The sequence below is a fragment of the Hemiscyllium ocellatum genome, chromosome 16 (assembly GCF_020745735.1).
Source record: "Hemiscyllium ocellatum isolate sHemOce1 chromosome 16, sHemOce1.pat.X.cur, whole genome shotgun sequence".
Classification (NCBI taxonomy): Eukaryota; Metazoa; Chordata; class Chondrichthyes; order Orectolobiformes; family Hemiscylliidae; genus Hemiscyllium; species Hemiscyllium ocellatum.
Genome location: NC_083416.1, coordinates 32,777,187 through 32,799,036, shown reverse-complemented (window position 1 = coordinate 32,799,036; position 21,850 = coordinate 32,777,187). Strand labels below are relative to the sequence as shown.

At 40.1% G+C, this 21,850-nt stretch overlaps 1 protein-coding gene across 5 annotated transcripts in view; it reads right to left on the bottom strand.

Annotated features, from left to right (window-relative positions):
• The window catches only part of ergic1 (endoplasmic reticulum-golgi intermediate compartment 1), a 131,968-nt gene that overhangs the window by 82,492 nt on the left and 27,626 nt on the right, over positions 1-21,850 (bottom strand). For all 5 annotated transcript variants that reach the window (XR_009645541.1, XR_009645542.1, XM_060837112.1 and 2 more), the window contains exon 2: positions 6,135-6,196. Coding sequence is in view for 2 of the 5 variants with exons in the window: in XM_060837110.1 (XP_060693093.1) it covers positions 6,135-6,196 (62 nt within the window). In the remaining 3 variants the exon portion in view is untranslated. The remainder of the gene's footprint in view (positions 1-6,134; positions 6,197-21,850) is intronic.

Below are 21,850 nucleotides of genomic sequence, written 5' to 3'. Positions count from 1 at the left end.
TCAAATATTTGTATCATCGATAATCACAGGCGAGATGCCGGAAGACTGGAGGTTGGCTAACGTTGTGCCACCATTTAAGAAAGGTGGCAAGGACAAGCCAGGGAACTATAGACCAGTGAGCCTGACATCAATGGTGGGCAAGTTGTTGGAGGGAATCCTGGGGAACAGGATGTACATGTATTTGGAAAGGCGAGGACTGATTAGAGATAGTCAACATGGCTTTGTGCATGTGAAATCATGTCTCTCAAACTTGATTGAGTTTTTTGAAGAAGGAACAAAGAGGATTGATAAAGGAAGAGAAGTAGATGTGATCTATATGGACTTCAATAAGGCGTTCGAGAAGGTTCCCCATGGGAGACTGGCTAGCAAGGTTAGATCTCATGGAATACAGGAAGAACTAGCCATTTGGATACAGAACTGGCTCAAAGGTAGATGACAAAGAGTGGTGGTGAAGGGTTGTTTTTCAGACTGGAGGTCTGTGACCAGTGGAGTGCCACTAGGATCGGTGCTGGGTCCTCCACTTTTCATCATTATATAAATGATTTGGATGGGACCATAAGAGGTATATTTAGTAAGTTTGCAAATGACCCCAGAATTGGAGGTGTAGTGGACAGCAAAGTTACCTCAGATTACAAAATGATCTTGATCAGATGGGCCAATGGGCTGAGGAATGGCAGATGGGAGTTTAATTCAGATAAATGCGAGGTGCTGTATTTTGGGAAAGCAAATCTTAGCAGGACTTATACACTTCATGGTAAGGTCCTAGGGAGTGTTGCTGAACAAAGAGACCTTGGAGTGCAGGTTCATAACTCCTTGAAAGTGGAGTCGCGGGTAGATAGGATAGTGAAGGCGGCATTTGGTATGCTTTCCTTTATTGATCAGAGTATGGAGTACAGGAGTTGGGAGGTCATGTTGCAGCTGTACAGGACATTGGTTAGGCCACTTTTGGAATATTGCGTGTAAGTCTGGTCTCCTTCCTATCGGAAAGATGTTGTGAAACTTGAAAGGGTTCAGAAGAGATTTACAAGGTGTTGCCAGGATTGGAGGATTTGAGCTACAGGGAGAGGCTGAACAGGCTGGGGCTGTTTTCCCTGGTGCATCGGTGGCTGAGGGGTGACCTTATAGAGGTTTATAAAATCGTGAGGGGCATGGATAGGATAAATAGATAAAGTCTTTTCCTTGGGGTAGGGGAGTCCAGAACTAGAGGGCATAGGATTAGGGTGAGATGGGAAAGATGTTAAAGAGACATAGGGGCCAATTTTTCCTGATGAAGGGTTCTGGCCTGAAACATCGAATCTCCTGCTCCTTAGATACAGCCTGACCTGCTGTGCTTTTCCAGCAACACACTCTCGACACCAATTTTTCACGCAGAAGGTGGTACGTGTATGGGATGAGCTGCCAGAGGAAGTGGTGGAGGCTGGTACAATTGCAACATTTAAAAGGCACCCGGATGGGTATATGAATAGGAAGGGTTTGGAGGGATATAGGCCGGGTGCTGGCAGGTGGGACTAGATTGGGTTGGGATATCTGGTCGGCATGGACAGGTTGGACCAAAGGGTCCGTTTCTGTGCAGTACATCTCTATGTCTATGACTCCAAGTCAGAGCAGTTATCAGGCCTTCAGGCAACTCCAACTGTACAACGATGTTCCTGAATGCTCCCTGGAAACAATCTTTTTCGCCCTTCCATCCATACATGTAGGAAACAGCAACCCTCAGCATCATTATGTTGCTTTCAGCATAATTGACACATCACTACAGCAAAGCAGTTCTTCACATTGGAACTCAGGGGCATTTATGTTTTGCTTCTCAAAGTCAATTTGCAAACACACATCAAGCACCTACCCAAGAATGCATCTTATGGCTCTTAGCTAACCTTCTTAGCACTCATTGATTTTGCATTGCCAGCCCACATGGTGTGTTTTGCTTTTCAACAGGTTGGTTCTTCAGTGCGAAGCTACAGGCTATCAGCTTCTCTGCCTTGTATTGCTGCCTTGTTCACAGACAGAAATTTGTCACAATTCACAGCACTGACAGTCCAGAGAGGGTACGTTTTGTTCTACAGCCCTGCAATACACCAGAATCACACTTGCAAATTGTGCCAGCAACTTACATTGGTAGCATTCTGTATGTGCCTTAAACAAATGGTTACATCTGAAAGTCAAAGGGACCTGTCCTGAGTGGGCTCGAGGAGGCCATTAATAAGTTGGGGATTCCCCAAAACCAAGTAAAGGGACTCATCTGATTACAATCCATTAAGTTGGCCAGGGTCATTCTGGTGCTTGGTCCTACTAGAAATGGAACTCCATGGCTTTGCAATTCAGGGATTAGGCCACAGCCCACTCCTTCAAGTCAAATATTGTGAAGACATCTGTCTGAGGGTTGGGGTATGCTCAGCTGTGGCTGCCCTGCCAAGGCAGTCCAAGGGGCGGGCAACAAGCAATCCTGAGGGTTTAGGTATTTATCATCTGGGAGCTTATCAGGGGGCAGTGGGAGAATCTTGGAGAAAATGGGAAGCTCAAGTTGGCAATGGATTGGGTAACAGAGGGAATGATTATCATGAAAAGCAGCAATTCATGAGAAAAGGATGAAATCTCAGCGTATAGGAGAGAACTGGGAAGCAATAGAATGGGCATTTTCACAAGAGACAATAAAGCGTCAATAGGAAAAGAATGTATGACTAACAAGGCCAAGGCAATTCACAAAGCCATGGACTCGGAGGGAAAAGTAGGGTCATTAAGTAATTATATAAAAGAGATGACCCTTTGGACAACCAGAAATGGAGAAAGCATGCAAAAACATCAATGACCCAGGCAGCAACACAAAAGGGAACATGATGGATTAATTCTGATGTTGGTGGTGGTGGGGGAGGGATGGCGACGGCTTGTGCATTCTGCTCCTGAAACAAATTCTGTTAAAGTGTTATCAAGAAGCAATACTTCGGTTATGAAGTAATTGTTGTGGGAGATTTAATATCGTGGCCCCAAAAAAAACCTTAACGAGATTAAAAATAAAATCATCTGAACTGGTTTTGACGAAGGTTCAAACTTAGGTTTATCTTTTGAGTTTCCATTTTTGTCAGGCACCAGCGTCTTTAGGAGTCTTCAAATTAGGCCATTGTCTCCTGAGGATTGTACTGGGAATGTTTACTTTCTCCCAAGACCTGGACAGTGACGCTAACAGGGCAGAGTCATTTTAGCCAGGCAGCAGGAAACACAGGAGCCAGACAACAGACACAGACACAGTCTCCATACACTCCTGATCGAGGGTTGTCAGTCAGGCTTGGGAACTGACCAAGACTTCATTCATAGCAATGCAGAAATAATCCAGCAGAAAAACAAGATCATTAGAGACTTGAAAATACAAATATCAACCCTACAGAGTCACGGTCTGCAAACAATAAGGCAAAGTGATACTCCATTTTAGACAAATAAAAAAAATGTTAAGACACAAGAGCCTCAAACAAATAATCTAAAACATAACTGAAGGAATTAAAGTAATGAATAGTTGGTAAACACATCTATTGGAAGGTGAAACAGTGAATATTTTATGTCATTGATCTTTCATCAGGGCAGAAAAGGTGGTAGAAAGGAGCAGTCTTCCAGCAAGGGCAGAATCAGTGGGGTAGAGAATGACAGACCAAGCCCATCCCCAAGGAAACTCTAACCACCTCTCCTTGATGCTCAATGATAGACCATCACTGAATACCCCACTATCAACACTGTTGGAGATATGGACTAGCAGGCAAGAAAACAAGTGACAAATACTAAAGCATTTAGTGCCAAACCCTAAATGCCTTTGAAGTGGTGGTGGCTGTGAGCTGCCAATTTTTTACTACTGCAGCCCATATGGAAGTTCCATGATGCCAATAGGAAGAGAGTTCCAGGATTTCAACCCAACAATAGTGAATAGGGGCAGAGTCCTCGGTCAAGATACTGTGTGGATTGGGCAGTAATCTGTAGGTAGTGTTCCCATGAACCTGCTGCCCTTATTCTTCTGGACATTAGAGGTTCAGGGTTTGAAAGGTACTGCTGAAGATGCCTAATCATGTCACTGTACTACATGTTGTAAATGGAACATGCTCATGCAACAGCACACTCTTATTAGAAAGAGAAAAAGTGAGTGGACATCCAAATGGGTTACTTTACTCAAGATGATGTTGATTTTCTTATTGTCAGAGTTGTACTCATTAATGTGAACAGAGGGAAATCGATCACACTCCTGACCTGCGTCTTGTAGAAGATAGACAAGAATTGGGCAGTCGCAAGTAGATTTACAGTACAATTCCCTACTTTCAACCTGTAACTATAGCCACAGTATAGACATGGTTGGTCCTGTTAAATATCTGGTCAATATTAACCCCAAGGATGTTGGAATGCCAATAACCATCAAGGGAACATGGTTAGAGTCTTCCTTATAGAGTCATTGAGTCATACAGGACAGAAACAGACCCTTCAATCTGATCAGTCTGTGCCGAACAAAACCTCAAACTAAACTTGTTCCACCTGCCTGCTCATGGCCCATATCTCTCCAAACCTTTCCTATTCATGTATCCCTCTTGTTGGAGATGGCCACTGTCTTGCACTTGTGTGGCATGAAATATTATTTGCCACTTATTAGCCAAAGCCTGAATATTGTCTGTGTCTTGCTTCTGCTTCAGGATCTCAGGAATCCAGAACTGTGCTAAGGACATTTGTCAGTAAGCACCGCACCTTTGGTCTTACTTATAAGCTGCTGATGGTCATTAATGAAATGACCAAACAGAATTGGTCTGGGAAAATAACCTGAATAAATCTTGGAACAATGTCCTCTGAATGGAGATAAGTGACTTTCAACAATTTCATTGTACTGATTAAGACTCCAACTAGTGGTCAGTTTTTCCTCCAATGCCTACTGACTTCAATTTTTGATATCATTCCTCGATATCAAATGCTTCTGTAACATCAAAGGTCATCAACTCTCATCTCAGTTCGGGAATCCAATTATGTTCTAAATTCGTGAGCCAGGTTGCCCTGGTGAAATCTAAACTGAAAGTGGTAAACAAGTTATTGCAAAACAAGTGCTGCTAGATAGAAAATCAACAATGCTTTCCATCACTCCCCTGAAGATCAAGAATAACCATCAATTTGTGGGCATACCTGGACAGTTTTCTACTGGCAAGTAGCTGTTAGTCTTGTAGCTGTACTGGAACAGTTTGGTTAGATTATGGGAGATGCCAAATAAGCTTTGAACCTGATGAGTCACACAGTATCAGCTGAGGCACCAGAAAAAATGAAGGCACACAGTGCCAAGTATTCGTCACCAACTTGAGTCTGGTGTCAAAATTGGCAGAGTTATCCAAAACCTAATCAAGTAGCAGCCATAGATCCTAAATGGTACTGCAATGTCACAGTTCCTTGACATTGAGCACACAACAATCACCGAGTCCTCTGTCATCAACATTCTGGGGGTTAACCATTGACTAAAAGCTCAGTAGTCCAACCACATAAACAGTGGGGCTACCTATCAAGGTGCTATATAGTTTGATTCTCAGTGATGGAGATAACAAACATGTATACAGCCAAATGTTAGTTGTCATTTATAATCACAAGCCTATTGCCCAATTTCTGGGCACAGTAAGCTTCAACTTTGGAGGAGTTACAATTGGACTGCACAGTGAAGGGTTCAAATCTGAAAGCAGATATCCCTAACAGCAAAGCTATCCCATAATATACAACAGTTCCAAGAAAACAACAGACCATAACCTCACAAGGCTAACAGAGGTTGGCAAAAAGTACTAGCTTTCACAATATCATCCATATCCCATGAACAAATAAAAAAAAACAATGATTTGCTTTTATTTGCTTTTGTTGGCACTGTGGAGTTGTTGAATTGCAGACACTTCTGAGCTGCTTTGAACAACAACTTGCATTTATACAGTACGTCTGATGTGCTGAATATAAGTACTTCATAAGTGGAATAAGATAAGAATGAGAGATTGTTTGCAGTTTGGTAGTTCTAATGTCTCAAGGACTGATCACCTTCATGCAGGGAGACCATTTTGAAGTATTCATTTTCCATAAATTCTCAGGAACACATCTGCAAATCTGACTGAGTAAGTAAAAGCAAACAGTTTTTTTCCCCTCACAATACTCACTAAAAGCTCCTGTGTATGTGGGCTGTGTAAGGTCTTTTGGTACTTTCCTGTAGATATCAAGTCTAGGATTAAAAAAAGAAAAATATTTTTAAAATGCAATTGAGATTTAATTTTAAAACATCAATAAACTTTTTTTATTAACTGTATCACAATTTACTAATACTATTTGCTCGCATTTTAAAAAAAACTGAAACTGCTCTCATTTAGCTCTTAAGTTATTAGTTAGCATAAAAATTACAATGCTTGCCACTTTCATACGCAAACAACAAATAAATTGCATTAACATAGCACCTTTAATGGAAGAAACAGCAGATAACACTTTATGGAATGAAGAAATAATGAAGGAATACACATATAAAGAAAAGACTATCATAGCTTGACCAAACAAATCAATTTTCAGATTTTTAAAGGATTTTCTTTTTAAAGACATTTTATGCTGAAGGTGCCCAGATGCTCTACCATCAATGATGGACTTGAAAGGATATATAAGAAAAGTCAACATGCAAACAGTGCAAACTGCAGGAGAAGGGTGAAAAGACATAGTGGAGCAAGACGAGGTAGAGATTTCATTTTGAGTGTAAATATATTAAACTCAACACAAAGGGCAGAAGTAATGAGAACTTGAGTAAAATTGTAACCATAAACAGTCATGGGTCCAACTTTCACTTAAATTAGAATCATGACAGGTAGAGGTCCGAGGCTTGCAACTGTGTAAATGGAGAATTGCCAACAGATAACACACACAAAATAAAAATCAAACTCTCAGCATTAGCCAATGCCAGGTGAGACAGGTAGAGAGCCAAGTGGTGGTGATGGTGGACAGAAATTAGAACACTACAGGCCCTCCGGTCTTGGATGTTGAGTCATAGAGATGTACAGTACCAAAATAGACCTTTTGGCCCAACTCCTCCATGCCAACTTGATATCCCAACCTAATCTAGTCCACATTTACCAGCACCTGGCCCATATCCCTCTAAACCCTTCCTATTCATATACCCATCCAGATACCTTTTCAACACTAATTGTACCAGCCCCTATCACTGCTTCTGACAGCTCACTCCATACACACACCACCCTCTGCGTGAAAATTTGGCCCTTAAGTCTCTTTTATATCTTTCCCCTCTAGTTCTGGACTCCTCCACCCCAGGGAAAAGACCTTGTCTGTTTATCCTCTCCATGCCCTTCATGATTTTAGAAACCTCTATAAGCTCACCCCTCAGCCTCTGACGCTCCAGGGAAAACAGCCCCAGCCTATCCAGCCTCTCCCTATAGCTCAAATCCTCCAACCCTGGCAACATCCTTGTCAATCCTTTCTGAACCCTTTCAAGTTTCACAACATCTTTCCAATAGGAAGGAGACCAGAATTGCATGCAATATTCCAACAGCAGCCTAACCAAAGTCCTGTACAGCTGCAACATGTATTACCAACTCCTATACTCAGTGGCCGAACCAATAAAGGAAACATACCAAACACCACTTTCACTATCCTATCTACTTGCGACTCCATTTTCAAGGAGCTATGAACCTGCACTCCAAGGTCTCTTTGTTAGGCAACACTCCCTAGGATCTTACCATTACGAAGGGCTTATGCTCGAAACGTCGAATTCTCTATTCCTGAGATGCTGCCTAACCTGCTGTGCTTTGACCAGCAACACATTTGCAGCTGTGATCTCCAGCATCTGCAGACCTCATTTTTTACTCTTACCATTACGTACATACGTCTTGCTGAGGTTTGTTTTCCCAAAATGCAGCACCTCACATTTATCTAAATTAAACTCTATCTGCCACTTCTCAGCTCATTGGCCCATCTAATCAAGATCTGTTGTAATCTAAGGTAACCTTCTTTGCTGTCCACAACACCTTCAATTTTGATGTTATCTGCAAACCTACGAACTGTACCTCTTATTCTCACATCCACATTATTTATGTAAATGATGAAAAACAGTGGACCCAGCACTGATCCTTGTGGCACTCCAATGGTCACAGGTTTCCCGTCTGAAAAACAACCCTCCACCACCACCCTCAGTCTTCTGTCCACATAGATAGGTATCAGACACAGATTGATAGCTTTGGGTTTCTTTTGCACTTGGTATTAGAGACAAAGATAGAGAGAACAGGCATAAAGAGTAGTAAGCAAGCAATTCATAACAGAGAAATGTTAAACTATCCTCTCTGCTAGGATTAATAGAGTGAGGCAAGATCAGATGCAGACAAGGAAAGACTTCTGCTTAACCTGATTAGACCAGATCTCTGATTGAATAACAAGACCAATCATAATCACTTGAACATGAGCTTCCAGCACTCATAGATGCAGCCAAAAATGAAGACTAGACCAGATGAACAGGCTAGACAGTGCGAGTAAGGTCAGAGTTATTTAGGACAGCAAGGATGCCAAATTTTGATGACTTATGAGGTATAATGAAATATTCGATAACATTGACTTGGGAAGGAAGAAAGACATCCTGCAGTGTGCTCTACTTATTAAAGTGAACAATCAACATTCCAATGGTACAGGGTATCACACATCACGGAAATGTGATGTAAATTATTGCAAGCAATCAAAGCCCTTTAAGTTGCTGTGTGATCAGAAAAAAAATGTTGATACTGTAGCATACTCAGGGGACACTCACAGGAAGCAACAAGCTGATTACAGTTTACAAACGCAAATGTTTTGCCAAAGAAGGAAATAAATTCCCTACAATTTTGGCGGTATTAGCACGAGAAAGGGAGGGAGCGGGAGGCAGTGGCAGGGAGGCAATGCCTCTGGATTAGCAATTCAGATGTTGTTGCTAACATTCTGGGGACATGGGGTTGAATGTCACCATTGTAAATGTTAAATTTGAATTCAATTCACAAATCTGGAGTTTAAAAACCAGTCTACTAATAACCATATTAATTGTTGTATAAACCTCTCTAGTTCAGTAATATCTTTTTCCAAAGGAAATCTGGTCTACATGTGACTCTAAATGACACAAGAACCAGAGCAATGTGATTGACATTTAAAGGTTCTCTGAGACGCACAGGCAAGTAACTTAGTCTTGGTTTGATACAGCTAAGAAATTAAACAGGACGGACATCCAACACTAGCACTGGAAACAATAAACCCTGCAGACCTTGCAAAGTCTTACTTATTAACACTGGGTGCTCTGGCAAAGCTGTACATAGGTGGGAAGGAGCTATCCTGGGAATCTTCAACATTGACACTGAACCCCATAAAGATTCATTGCAAACAAACAAAAGGAGACCCGTTCTGATTAGCATTTACTGCTCTTGCCTCTCGGCCGATGAATCAGACCTTTGCCATGTTGAACACCAAAAGAAGGAAGCACAGCGGGTGACAAGGGTACACAATGTACTTTGGGTGAAGATTCCAATGTCCATCACTAAGAGTGGCTCAGGAAAACGTCTAAGAATGAAGGTGGTGATGAGGGATCCAACAGTAGAAAAGTAATTGACTTTTTCCTCACCAACCTGCCTGACTTTGTTACATCTGTAAGTGACCATCTCAATTTTTTTGTGGTGACAAAATTCTATCTTCACATTGTAAATTCTCTGCAATTATATTGCATGGCACCACCACCAAGCTTGATTGCACAGACTTTTGAACACTATAGGGCCATCAGCATTTTACTTCTTCGTTCACTGCACTTGAGAATACTTCAATGTGTTTAGCTATTTGGCCTGACTGATGACAACATTGACTTCAGGAAAAAAAGGAGGTGGACACGCCCCCATTTACATCAATGGAGTTGAAGTGCAGAGGGTCAAGAATGTCACTTCCTAAGAGTCCTGGACTTCACACATACGTGCAACGGTCAAGACAAAACAACAATGCCTCTTCTTCCTCAGCCAGCTTTAGGAAATTCAGCATGTCCATTTGGACCCTCACCAACTTCGACAGATGTACAATAGAAAGCATACTAACCATGTGTATAACAGCTTGGTACACCAACTGCTCTGCCCAGGATTGTAAAATACGATAGAAGGTTTTGTATACAGTACAGACCATCACAGAAGCCAATGTCCCATCCATGGATTCCATTTATATTTCTAATTGACACAGAAAAGCTGCCAACATCAAAGATCCCTCTTATCCGCAAATACACTCCTACAACCTCTTCTGTCAGACAAGGTACAGAAGTTTAGACACATTCAAGAACAGGTTGAAGAACAGCTTCTTCCTTGCTGTTGGAAGGTTGATGAATGGACTTTCTAACTTCAAATAATGTTGATCTTGCTAATGTTGATCTTGCTTTCTGCACCTCCTGTGCAGTGTGACCTGTAGGCCTCCCTGTCTCAGCACCCTATAATCTGGACGTCCTTGTTTGCCATGATCTGTCTATACTGCTCCCAAAACAAAGCTTTTCACTGTACTTAGATTCATGTGACTACAATAAATCCAATCAAATCACTGCTGCTGGATGCCTGGTTGCTAGTTCAAACTATTGTCAGGAAAGAGGAAATCCACATCCTAGATATCACTAGATCTTTATGGAGCTCAGTGGCAAGAGCTACTGCTTTCTTGTTGACTGACTGCAAAATATGGGCTATTATTTTCTTACTTGCATATTAGCAAATACCAGAAAATAAAACAGCGTAAGTTAGAAATGAAATAGGCAGAAATAAGTGTGAGTGGTTTAATTTCTACACCAGTCCCAATCAGCTTGTGCTAAACCAATCTAAATAGAATTAGTGGAACAAAAAGCCAACAGGTTGACATTGACAAATTAAATGTTCTCTAAATATGTATTATTAGCTTGAAGCACAAGAGAGTATTGATGGAAATGCAAATCACCAAAGAAACAATTTGCAATAATTAATTTTTGAAGTTACATTTATGTATGACTTCATTACATTGACCAAACCTGTGTTTTGACAATAAATTCTTCTGAAATGCAATTATTTAAAATGACAGGCAGCCATTTAATAAAAAATGTGATTCCATGAGTACAATGAATGTAATGAACAGATAATGTGTCATCTCTGCAACTATTTGGGAGAGAAATGTTAGCTGTGATTCCTCAAATAATATTGTAGGAATCAATGCGAAGGACTGTAAACAGAGAGTACTTCTTTGTTTTATCATCCACTGTTGAAGAATGCACTGAAAAAAAATTCAAAATAGACTCACAGCAAGAAGCCATCACTGAACTAACTTTATTTACATCTACCGGAAAGAGAGAACAGCAGACAATCAATTTAAGAAAATAGGAGGTCCTATATTATACTGGATTCCCTCCACACATTTTTTTTAAAAAAAATCAATGAAGGTGCAAGATAGCCAGTATGCAGAAGTTCCCAGAATACCATGACAGAACCAACATCTACTATGCCTGAAGACTTACCAACTCAGATTGCAGAATTGCCTTTACTGTAATCTCAACCAACACCTTTTGGTCAGCATGGACTAGTATGAGCCAAAGGGCCTGTCTCAGAGCTGTAGCACTCTATGACATATAATACAGCTCTCAGCATATTAGTTTCCCTGATATATAAGCCAACCCCAAATTTCCTGCTTTCCGTTTGTCCAATTTCCTCTTTCAAGAACATGACCTACCTGACAGAATCTCTCTCCAATTGGTATGGTTAATCAATTCCTTTGCAGAAAGGAATGGGAGTCTGGGATTTCTTGAACTCACCTCCTGAGATTATAGATACAGCTGCAGCTGTATCGATAATGAAACTGAGCAATAAAGTTCCAAGTTTCACTGATTTCAGCCCTTTCACTCTCAACATGCACGTGCTGTTTTCTCTTGTCAGAGTAATGACTCTATGACTAGAGCTCTTGATTGTTCTACACTGTAACATTCTGTTTTCATAACTTATCATATGCACACACAAGGACTTTCAGGCTTTTGAAGGGTCTTTCAATCAACCATAACTTCAAACTGAGGCTTTACTCTAGTTTGCTATGTGATTATTTTCTCTACTCCTACATGCTGTCCTTATATGACTGACTTTCCCTCAAGTATAGCACACTTTAACAAAAAATGGGAGCACTTAAATGGTTGGCAACAGTGGCATGTAAATTTATGACTGAAACTAAACATGGTTGCCATGGCCTTGAGTCTCAGAAATCCAGCTGACCTCCCCAGCTGGTCAGGAACTATGGGTTTATTGTGAGCCCCGTTCCATGTCTGATCATTGCCTTTTCTCAAAAGCTTGGCCTGCGTTTTGTTTAGGTCTTCTAACAATGTGCCTTCAAAATTGATTTCTTAGTTTGCACCACACCCAGTGATGTAACTTGGTTTAATTCAAGAACTTAATCTGCAAATTTCACTTCACAACTGCTTCCTTTCACACAGTGTAAGCCCCACTGCAATCTCACTCACAGTCATACCACAACAGGAGCCCAAAATTTCATTAATTTCAACATATTCCATTGCTCAGGAGTCTCTTGGACAAACAAAAATAAAAATCTGGCAGCATCAGTGGAGAGACCTGGTGAATTTCTCCACCAATCTCTTTGTTTGTGCCAGGAGTTCTTCATTTTAGTTTAGTGTCTTGGACAATACTGGTTTTAAAGAAAACACGTCAAAAGTGCCTGGTCCAATCATTGTGAGGAAAGCATTTACTTTATTCTCAACTTCAAATTTATTCCCTTTCCTCTAAAAGGGCAGCTTGTCTTTATTATAACACTAGACCTTTATATTCAAGTTGAACTCCCTCAAATCTTCCTTCAATGTTAGTTTCTTTTCATTACAGACCATGATGATTCAGTGTGTACCTGAACACAATGTGCACTGCACACAGAGCCATCTTTCAAATCCCTCAAACTTCCTCAAAACGAACTTCAGAAGTTTCAAAACGTGTGTCACAATGTTCTCAATCCTTCATTTCTCAAATTAAATGTACAAAATTCCATCTTTGCCTCTTTGCTATCTTTGAGTCACGTACTGCACTGATCAATGGTTAACATTTAGGCCAAAAGCGTGGTATCCATTATTGAACTAATGTTATTTACATCCCATAACAGCAAAGCGGGCAATATAAAATAAATTCTGGGAATCTGAAATGTTCTACCCTCAGTTAGGAGATATGACCTTATAGCATGTGCTGTATTCAAGTGGCAGCCAAGATTAAGGGTTTAAAATCCTTCAATGATGACTAAGCCTCTGACTCAAGTAAGTAAACTGAAAAGGTGACATGTGAGAGCACGTAATGTTTTCTTTACCTTCCTTTTCCAAGCAGCACTGAAAGAAATGACATAAAGGGTTGAGGTAATTTTTTCTCAAAGAGTACTCTTACACAACTTAGTTATCAGTTTGTTGTAAAAATACAGCAAAATCTACTTTTTCCCATGCAATTTCCAAAAGGAAGAGTGGTAGGGAGGAAACTGTAAGATGAAAAGGGCATAGTGTCTGTGGTAATTTCAGCCTTACTCATTTTTTTAGCTAGAGGAAATTACAGCTAATTCCAGAACTGGAGGCCAAACAGTCTGATAAAACAGTGACAGTGCAGGGGCCATGAGACATGGAGGACAGGGACAGCAGTGTTGTCAATGCACATAAAGAGTCTGAAAACAAGAAGTGCTAAATCGTGAATGCAACAATCTGAGTTTGTTAGGCAGGAACGTTATGGCCACTAAATGGTCTTTGTGTCTTTGAATATGATACGAATACAGACACTGTATGTAAGCATAGCTCTGTAATAACACTCTTGTTTGAGTCAAAACATTATGAATTTAAGCATAGAATCCAACGTGAACATTTGAGTGAATTACTTTGTCTAAGCTGCCATTAAACCAAGGCTTTGCCTGCTCAGGTAGATGTGAAAGGCATCATGGCACTCCTCAAAAGAATACCAGGGAGTTTCACAATACTCAGCACAAACTCTAGAATGGCTGAGGGAATGCTCAAGTGGAAACAGTCAATTATTAATTGGCTTAAGTGCCATCAGCACAAAACCAAAATTAACATGAGAAAATAGCTGAAGCAGTGGGAGAGAGAAAAATGGAAAATGTGGCAGAAAAAGCCAAAAATACAAGAGCAGGTTGGGATGGCACAGGACCCTACGAAAATATTTCAAAATATTTCAGGTTACTGAGAGAAGCAAGAGGGGAAATACCTGGGGTTTTAACAGATATCTTTGCAGCATTCTTGAACATGGGATAGGTCCCAGGAGACTGGAGAATTGCTAATGCTGTCTCCTTATTTAAGAAGGATAGCAGGGATAATCCAGGTAATTATAGATCTGTGAGCCTGACGTCAATGGTAGGGATGCAACTGAAGATACTGAGGGATAGGATATATAGCCATTTGGAAGAAAATGGGCTTATCAGTGATAGGCAGCATGGTTTTGTGCGGGGAACGTCATGTCTTACAAACCTAATAGAATTCTTTGAAGAGGTTACAAAGTTGATTGATGAGGGAAGGGATGTAGATGTTATACATATGCACTTAATAAGGCATTTGATAAGATTCCCCATGGTAGGCTGATGAAGGTGAAGTTGCATGGGGTCCGGAGCATTCTAACGAGTATGTCTTGGAGAGGGTGCAGAGGAGGTTTGTCAGGATCTAGTCTGATAGGTAGGGTGCTAGCTATGGAGGAGAGATTGAGTAGATTAGGATTATTTTCATTGGAAAGAAGGCAGTTGAGGGGGGACCTGATTGAGGCCTACAAAATCATGAGGGGTGAAGACAGGGTGGATAGCAAGAAACTTTTTCACAGAGTGGAGGACTCAATTTCTAGGGGTCATGAGTTCAAAGTGAGAGGGGAAAGTTTAGGGGAGATATGCATGGAAATCTCTTTATGCAGAGGGTGGTGAGTACCCGGGAACACGTTGCCAATGGAGGTGGTACGGGCAGGAATGATAGCATCATTTGAGATGCATCTAGACAGATACATGAATAGGCAGGGAACAAAGGGATACAGATCCTTAGAAAACAGGTGATGGGTTTAGATAGAGGATCTGGATCACTGCAGGCTTGAAGGCCCAAAGGGCCTGTTCCCTTACTGTAATTTTTTTTGTTCTTTGTTCTCTAAAAAGTAAAAATAATAAAATCATCGGGCGGTCTAGAATGTAAAAAGGACAGATTTACATACATGCAAAATGGTCTTGCTGAGATGAGATAAAATGGGAAATTGTTCCACACAACTATGGATCAAGAGCTTTTAAGAAAAAAGTTGTAAATGTGCAAAATAATTACTGTGAAAGGGAGATATTAAGTTTCAGCATGAAGTTGACAAAGTCAAAAACAAGCTAAACCTGAAGAGAAGAATATATGGAGGTCATAGAAATGATAAAACGAGAAAAAAATAAACCTGATGAAGATAAGGAAAGATGGAGAAGATGAGGAAGTTTGAAAAGATAATTTCAGATGGGTTTCAAAAATAATGAAAAATTACATAGCATCCCACAAGGATATCACCAAAAGTAAATGCTGACCCAGTTTTGATGAAGGGTCACTCAACTGAAATGTTAATGCTGATTTCTCTCCACAGATGCTGCCAGACCTGCTGAGCTTTTCCAGCAATTCCTGTTTCGGTCACTAAAATTAGAATGGCTAATTGTGAAATCGGTCCTAGATTTAAAAAAAAGGATGAGTTAATAAACACTAACCGGACATTTACAGAGATTTTCAAATCATTTGCAACATTACTTCCAAAAGAAATGATTATTGTGGAGATAGATAATTGCAAATTGATTAAAAGTAAGATGAGAATTCCTTTTAGAATTTCAGAGTATATAATTCAGGAATATTGCAATAAACAAATATAAGTTTTTGCCATGTTAGCCAATTTAAAGAGAAACGAAATATCAGACCATTAAAGGAGATATTGAAGGATTTAGAGGGAAATGGATGAGTAGAAATAGCAGTGATCATAGAAATGGTCTCTCAGGGTTCTATTTGAGTTGACAGTGAAGTTAAGACAAGTCAAATTTTGATAATCTGAAATTGTGTGCGCGCAAGTTATCAGCAATTCCTACACAATCAGAAATCCAGTAGAAGGATGGATGTAATACACTGAAATTCTGAACTGTAATTAGAGATTAGCTGAACTCACACATACATGTCATATGACTGCACCACCAGAGTGGAGTTACTCCACGTTAGAGTAAAAGATCCCTGGCAAGTCATCAATTGACATTAAGATCACTTATAAAAAGATGTTCAAATCCTCCAAAAATAGCTACATCTATGGTAAAGTTAAAAGCACTGTAAATTTAAGACCAAGTGATGTGAATACAGCATGTAGAAAAGTGTGATGTGCATCAAAAAGCAGTCATTGCGCAGGATGTGATATTTCACCACTGAGTTGGTCAAACATTCTGAAGCAAAGGGGGAAAAGTCTTGGAACAGTTTGACAAGGAGGCATTCTCATTGCTAAAAGCAGTTCAAACAGAGAAAAATCCCTTCTCTAGTCCAGGCCTACAGGAAAGAGGAGTTGGCCTGTTAAAGGGGTTTGGCCACAAGGAGCAAACCTACAATAATAGAAGGCTGGACTGAACCCTGACAAGGCAAGGCATAGTCTCCCACACAATAAGTGGTGAGGGCAAGGAACATGTCATGACAGAGGTCCCTTCTAGCTACTTCTGCCTAACTAGGTTCAAATGTGTTTCGAAGCAAAGCGTGGTGAGGGCAACAGGCCCAACATTGAGGCTTGTTTTGCCTGACTATGGAACACTGGCACAGAAATTCCATAAGACGCAACCATGGAAACCCATACCAAGGTGGCCAATACTCTGCACTGCACCAAAAAACTGACAGATTGAGGCAATCACAGCCGTAGAAAATTCTTCAACCAAGGAGCCATTAGCAGCAATGGTTCTGAGGAGCCAGATGAAGACCATCTGCTCATCCACCTGTTTCTCTAGCTGAAACTGCAAACAACAGCTTTTCAGAGATCTCACAGTGCCACACAAAAACATGGAAAAGATGATTGGCAACACTGCAGGGTCATGTCCATGGACAGCACGCTAAGCACAACATGATTCCTGAGTCTTTCTGGACCTAACTATCAACATTTTCCAAGATTTTTTAACTCTTAAAAAGTTAGCTTATTGGAAGATTTTAAAAATAAAGTTATTTTTCATATATTAGTGGCACCATTGTATGTCAAGCAAAAATGAAAACAATGTGCTTGTAGATTAATGGGATCACATAGGGATATCATCAGGTAACTCAAAGCACTGCTGAGCACACATTTGTTGGTACATTCCCTCTTTGATTTGATTTTTTGTAATTTTACTGTAAATGTTACAGCCCGTAGTAATTCAAAATGATATAACTCCTTTTAAGAAATAAGGCAGATCAAATTCAGTTAACGGCAGGTTTGTTAGTTTAATGTTCCTGAAGGTAAACTTTCAGAATGTTTTTATCCAAGGTGATATTGCTGTCTTAAATATCTAGACAAAGAGAAAATTAGAAGCAGCCAAATTTAAAAACAGAAAGCCAATTATTCTTATGCATCCATACGATAATACTGAAAAGGGGAACTTAATTCCAACCCTATTTTAAGGAATTAAGTTGTAGGAAACAGAATTGTTAAGCAATACTAATATCCAGCATCTGCAGACCTCATTTTTTACTCGAAGATTTTAACCTACTGCGAATCCTCTTGCAAGGATGCCTTCCTTGAAGAAGCTCTCTTCCTCCCTCTACAAGGATTTCAGTGAGTCTCTCTCTCACTGCACCCCCCAGGTCATCTCCTCTGCACAGACCTCTCTGCACAGACCTCTCCGCCCCCACCCCACTTCGGCCTATCACCCTCACCTTGACCTCCTTCCACCTATCCCACCTCCATCGCCCCTCCCCCAAGTCCCTCCTCCCTACCTTTTATCTTAGCCTGCTTGGCTACTCTCTCTCATTCCTGATGAAGGGCTTATGCTCGAAACGTCGAATTCCCTATTCCTGAGATGCTGCCTGGCCTGCTGTGCTTTGACCAGCAACACATTTTCAGCTGTGATCTCCAGCATCTGCAGACCTCATTTTTTACTCGAAGCAATACTAATAGACAAACCAGGAACTTAATTCCTCAAGCACAGCAATTATATTTATGATTTATGAATATATAACCAAGTGCGTGTGTTAGTTGTTAGAAATGCTTATGCAACACACTGTGTAGAGGCAGTTAAGGATTGTTTGCTTGATGGCCTAGTGGTATTATCACCAGTCTGTTAATCTGGAGACCAGATAATGTCTTGGGACCGGGGTTCGAAGCCCGCCACAGCAGATGATGGAATTTGAATTCAATAGAAAATAAATCTGGAACTAATAGTCTAATGACATCATGAATTCATGTTGATTGTCAGAAAAACCCATTGGTTCACTAAAGTTCCTTAGGGTAGGAAGTTGCCACCCATTCCTGGTCTGCCCGCAATAATGTGATTGGGCAATTAGGAATGGGCAATAAATAAATTCAAAAAACATAATAGGTTAGTTTTTGCAATTATGTGCTTTTCCTGCATACTAACGTTTTGGATTAATACATTAGAACACCTAAATTTCTCTATGCCTCAAAATTCTACAATCATTTCCTGTTTATGTAATACTTTGCCTTTTGATGCTTCTTGCCCAAGTAATTGTGCGTTTCCCACATTCTCTTTGATCTGTCAGATATTTGCCCAGTCACTCACCCTTCCAATTTCCATCTGTACACTCCTTCTTCACGACATACTTTCCTTCTATCTTGGTGGCACCTGTGAAGTTAGCTACCATGCCATCACTTCCCTCATCTGCCATTTAATGTAAATTGTAAACAAGTTAAGGCCCTGCAGAACTCTAATCGTTACACCCTGTTGAATAAAATCCCTCTCTCTCTTCTTCTGATTTACATCTAATATCGTCTATACTGAGGACAGAAGCAAAGTATTTGTTCATTTCATATACAATTTCCTTATGTATAACTAACTCTCCATTCTCACTCTCTAGAGACCACTATCTCCTCTGTTTCATTTTTAAATAGTTATACAATCTCCCACTATATGCTTTTATACTTCCAACTAGCTTCCTCTCATACTCTAATTTCTTCCTGCTTATTAAATTTTTAGTCATTCTTTAAACTCTGAACAAACACCTGACCCACCATTCTCAACTGCACATGATTCGATGCATTCTTCTTAAGCAAAAGGATTTTTTGAACTTTCTTAGTTAACCACATATGGTGGGTCCGCCCTTTAGGAGCATTTCTTTATAATAGGAATCTGCTTATTCTGAGTATTCTGAAATATCCCCTTAAAAGTCTGCCACTGTCGATTTCCTAGCCAGTTCACTTCAGGTAGCTCAGCTTTCATGCTCACATTGCTGCCCATATTTAGAATCAAAATACTAGTCTTAGACCAAATGTTCTCCTTTTCAAACTGCATGTAAATTTCAATTATATTGTGTTTGTTGAAACCAAGTGGTGCCTTCACTCTGAGGTCATTTTTTAATCCTGTCATATTACACAATATCAAGTCTAACACATTTTGCTCTCTGGTTGGCTCTAAAATGCACTGTTCTCAGAAACTATCAAGAAAACATTCTATGAACTCTTCATCCAGGCTCCTCATGCCAAACTGATTTTTCCAGTTTATATGTAGATCAAAGTCATCCACGGTTATAGTTTTCCCTTTAACACAAACACTCAATATTTCTTCTTGCCTGCTACGTCATCAACAATTCTATTCTCACTGGAGTGTGAAAGATTCAAGTGAACTCAGCTACAGATGGTCAGTCAGTCAGTCAGGCAGATGCAACGCAATCATGGCAATCAAAAGTTTACTTCATTGATTATTTGGTTATAAATTAAACATCTGCCTACCAGAGCTGGGGTAAAGAATAACTTGTTGGACTTTTAGATTTCTTCTAGTGACCTGCTGGTACATAGCCAGCTGTTGTGCAATGACATGGAAAACGAGTTTTCCAAGAAAAATGCTGACCAAATGGCTGCAGTGGCTTGATTACGATAATCTAGTAACTTGTAACTACAAAAAGAAACGCATCTAAAATACATTCAGGACCAAAGAAGAAATACATCAATTCTGTTCAGTTTATAATATTCCAGGAATTGTACAACAGGAAATGTATAAAATCATTTACACTTGGTAAGTGAGTCAATTTGAAGGACCTGCAGTAACAAGGTTGCTGCACTGGGTTCACAGACAGGAATCTAGCATTGGCCATATTAACTACTGCAAGTACAAACATGTATCGCCACAACCATTAATCTCTCCAGGTTCCATTCAATGATCCATTAACTAATCAGAACCGCAGAGAGAGAAGATGGTCAGCACAATGTTGAGCTCCTCAGTGTTGATAAAATAAAGTTCAGACAGTAAAAATTAACTAAATGTTGGACTTCTAACAGCTTGTCATTTTTCATAAAACTTCTTATTGTTATTCTGGATTTCAGGGACATTTTCTTTCCTCCTTTTGTTTTGTTCTAGTTTCTTAATTTATCCCATCAACTATAACTGTTTTAATTTCTCTCTATCTTTGCTTCATTTATCTATCCATTGGCCTCATTTTCCATTGCTTCAAAAGACATTCAAAGGTGACCCAATGGACGATTTACAAACTTGGTTCTTTTAATACTCACCCACCCTATCACAGATGTATTAAGACAGTAATATCCACGTAATATGTTTGATAGCTTAAATATTGTTTTTAAAAGTATTTTGGAAGAGGATATTGCACAGGCCCTGGTGTAATACAATATGGAGTATGTGTCAAACTGAAGGTTTCATTTCTTATCAAGCTTAATTTTAACTCAAGGATTTTTAACTCAAAGAGAGCATTAACGGCAACATCCAATTGACCAAGTAAAGTCACCATAGTCCTACTGAACCATTGGGCACTGCTCTCTCAGAGGGGAATAACAATATTTCATCATGGAGAGGTCAATATGTACCGAATACCATATCAGCCCTTAGCAAACATTCACCATTTTAACAGAACACGAAAGCTCGGAGGCTGTTAATGAACACTTCATCTATCTAACCTGCCAGCTGCAAATCAACCTTCTTCATCTTGTTAAGATATGCTCCCTTTCCAACTTGTACATTAGTAAAGAATAACTTGCTGACTTTAACATTTCTTCTAATGACCTGCCGGTATATAGAATCAGAGTCATAGAGAATGGAAACAGATCTTTTGGTCTAACCAGTCCATGCCGACCATAATCCCTAACTAAAGTAGTCCCATTTGCCTGCAGTTATCACTCCAAACCTTTCCTATTCATGTACTTATCAAAATGCTTTTTAAACATTGTATCCATGCCTGCATCCACCACTTTTTCTAGCAGTTCATTCCACATGCAAGCTACTCGGTGTGTAAAAAAGTTGCCCCTCAATCAATCTTTAAAATCTTTCTCCTCACACTATGAAGAATATGCCCTCTAGTTTTGAACATCCCCAGCCTAGGGAAAAGAATCTGGTCATTCACCCTATCTCTGCCCCTCATGACTTTATAAACCACAATTTGATCACCCCTCAACCTCCAACACTCCAGTGAAAAAAGTCGCAGTCTTTCCAGTTTACTTTTAGATCTCAAACCCCCCCAGTCCTGGCAACATCCTAGTAAATCTTTTCTGAACCCTCTCCAGTTTAATAATATCCTTTCTATAACAGGGCAACCAGAACTGCACACAGTACTCCAGAAGAGGCCTCAATGTCCTGTACAACCTCAACATGATGTTCCAACTCCAACATGTCATCACTCATTCATACACCTCTGCTCCATCTTCATTTCTTTTTTGATTTGTTCATTGCTAAAAAGCCAGCATTTATTGCA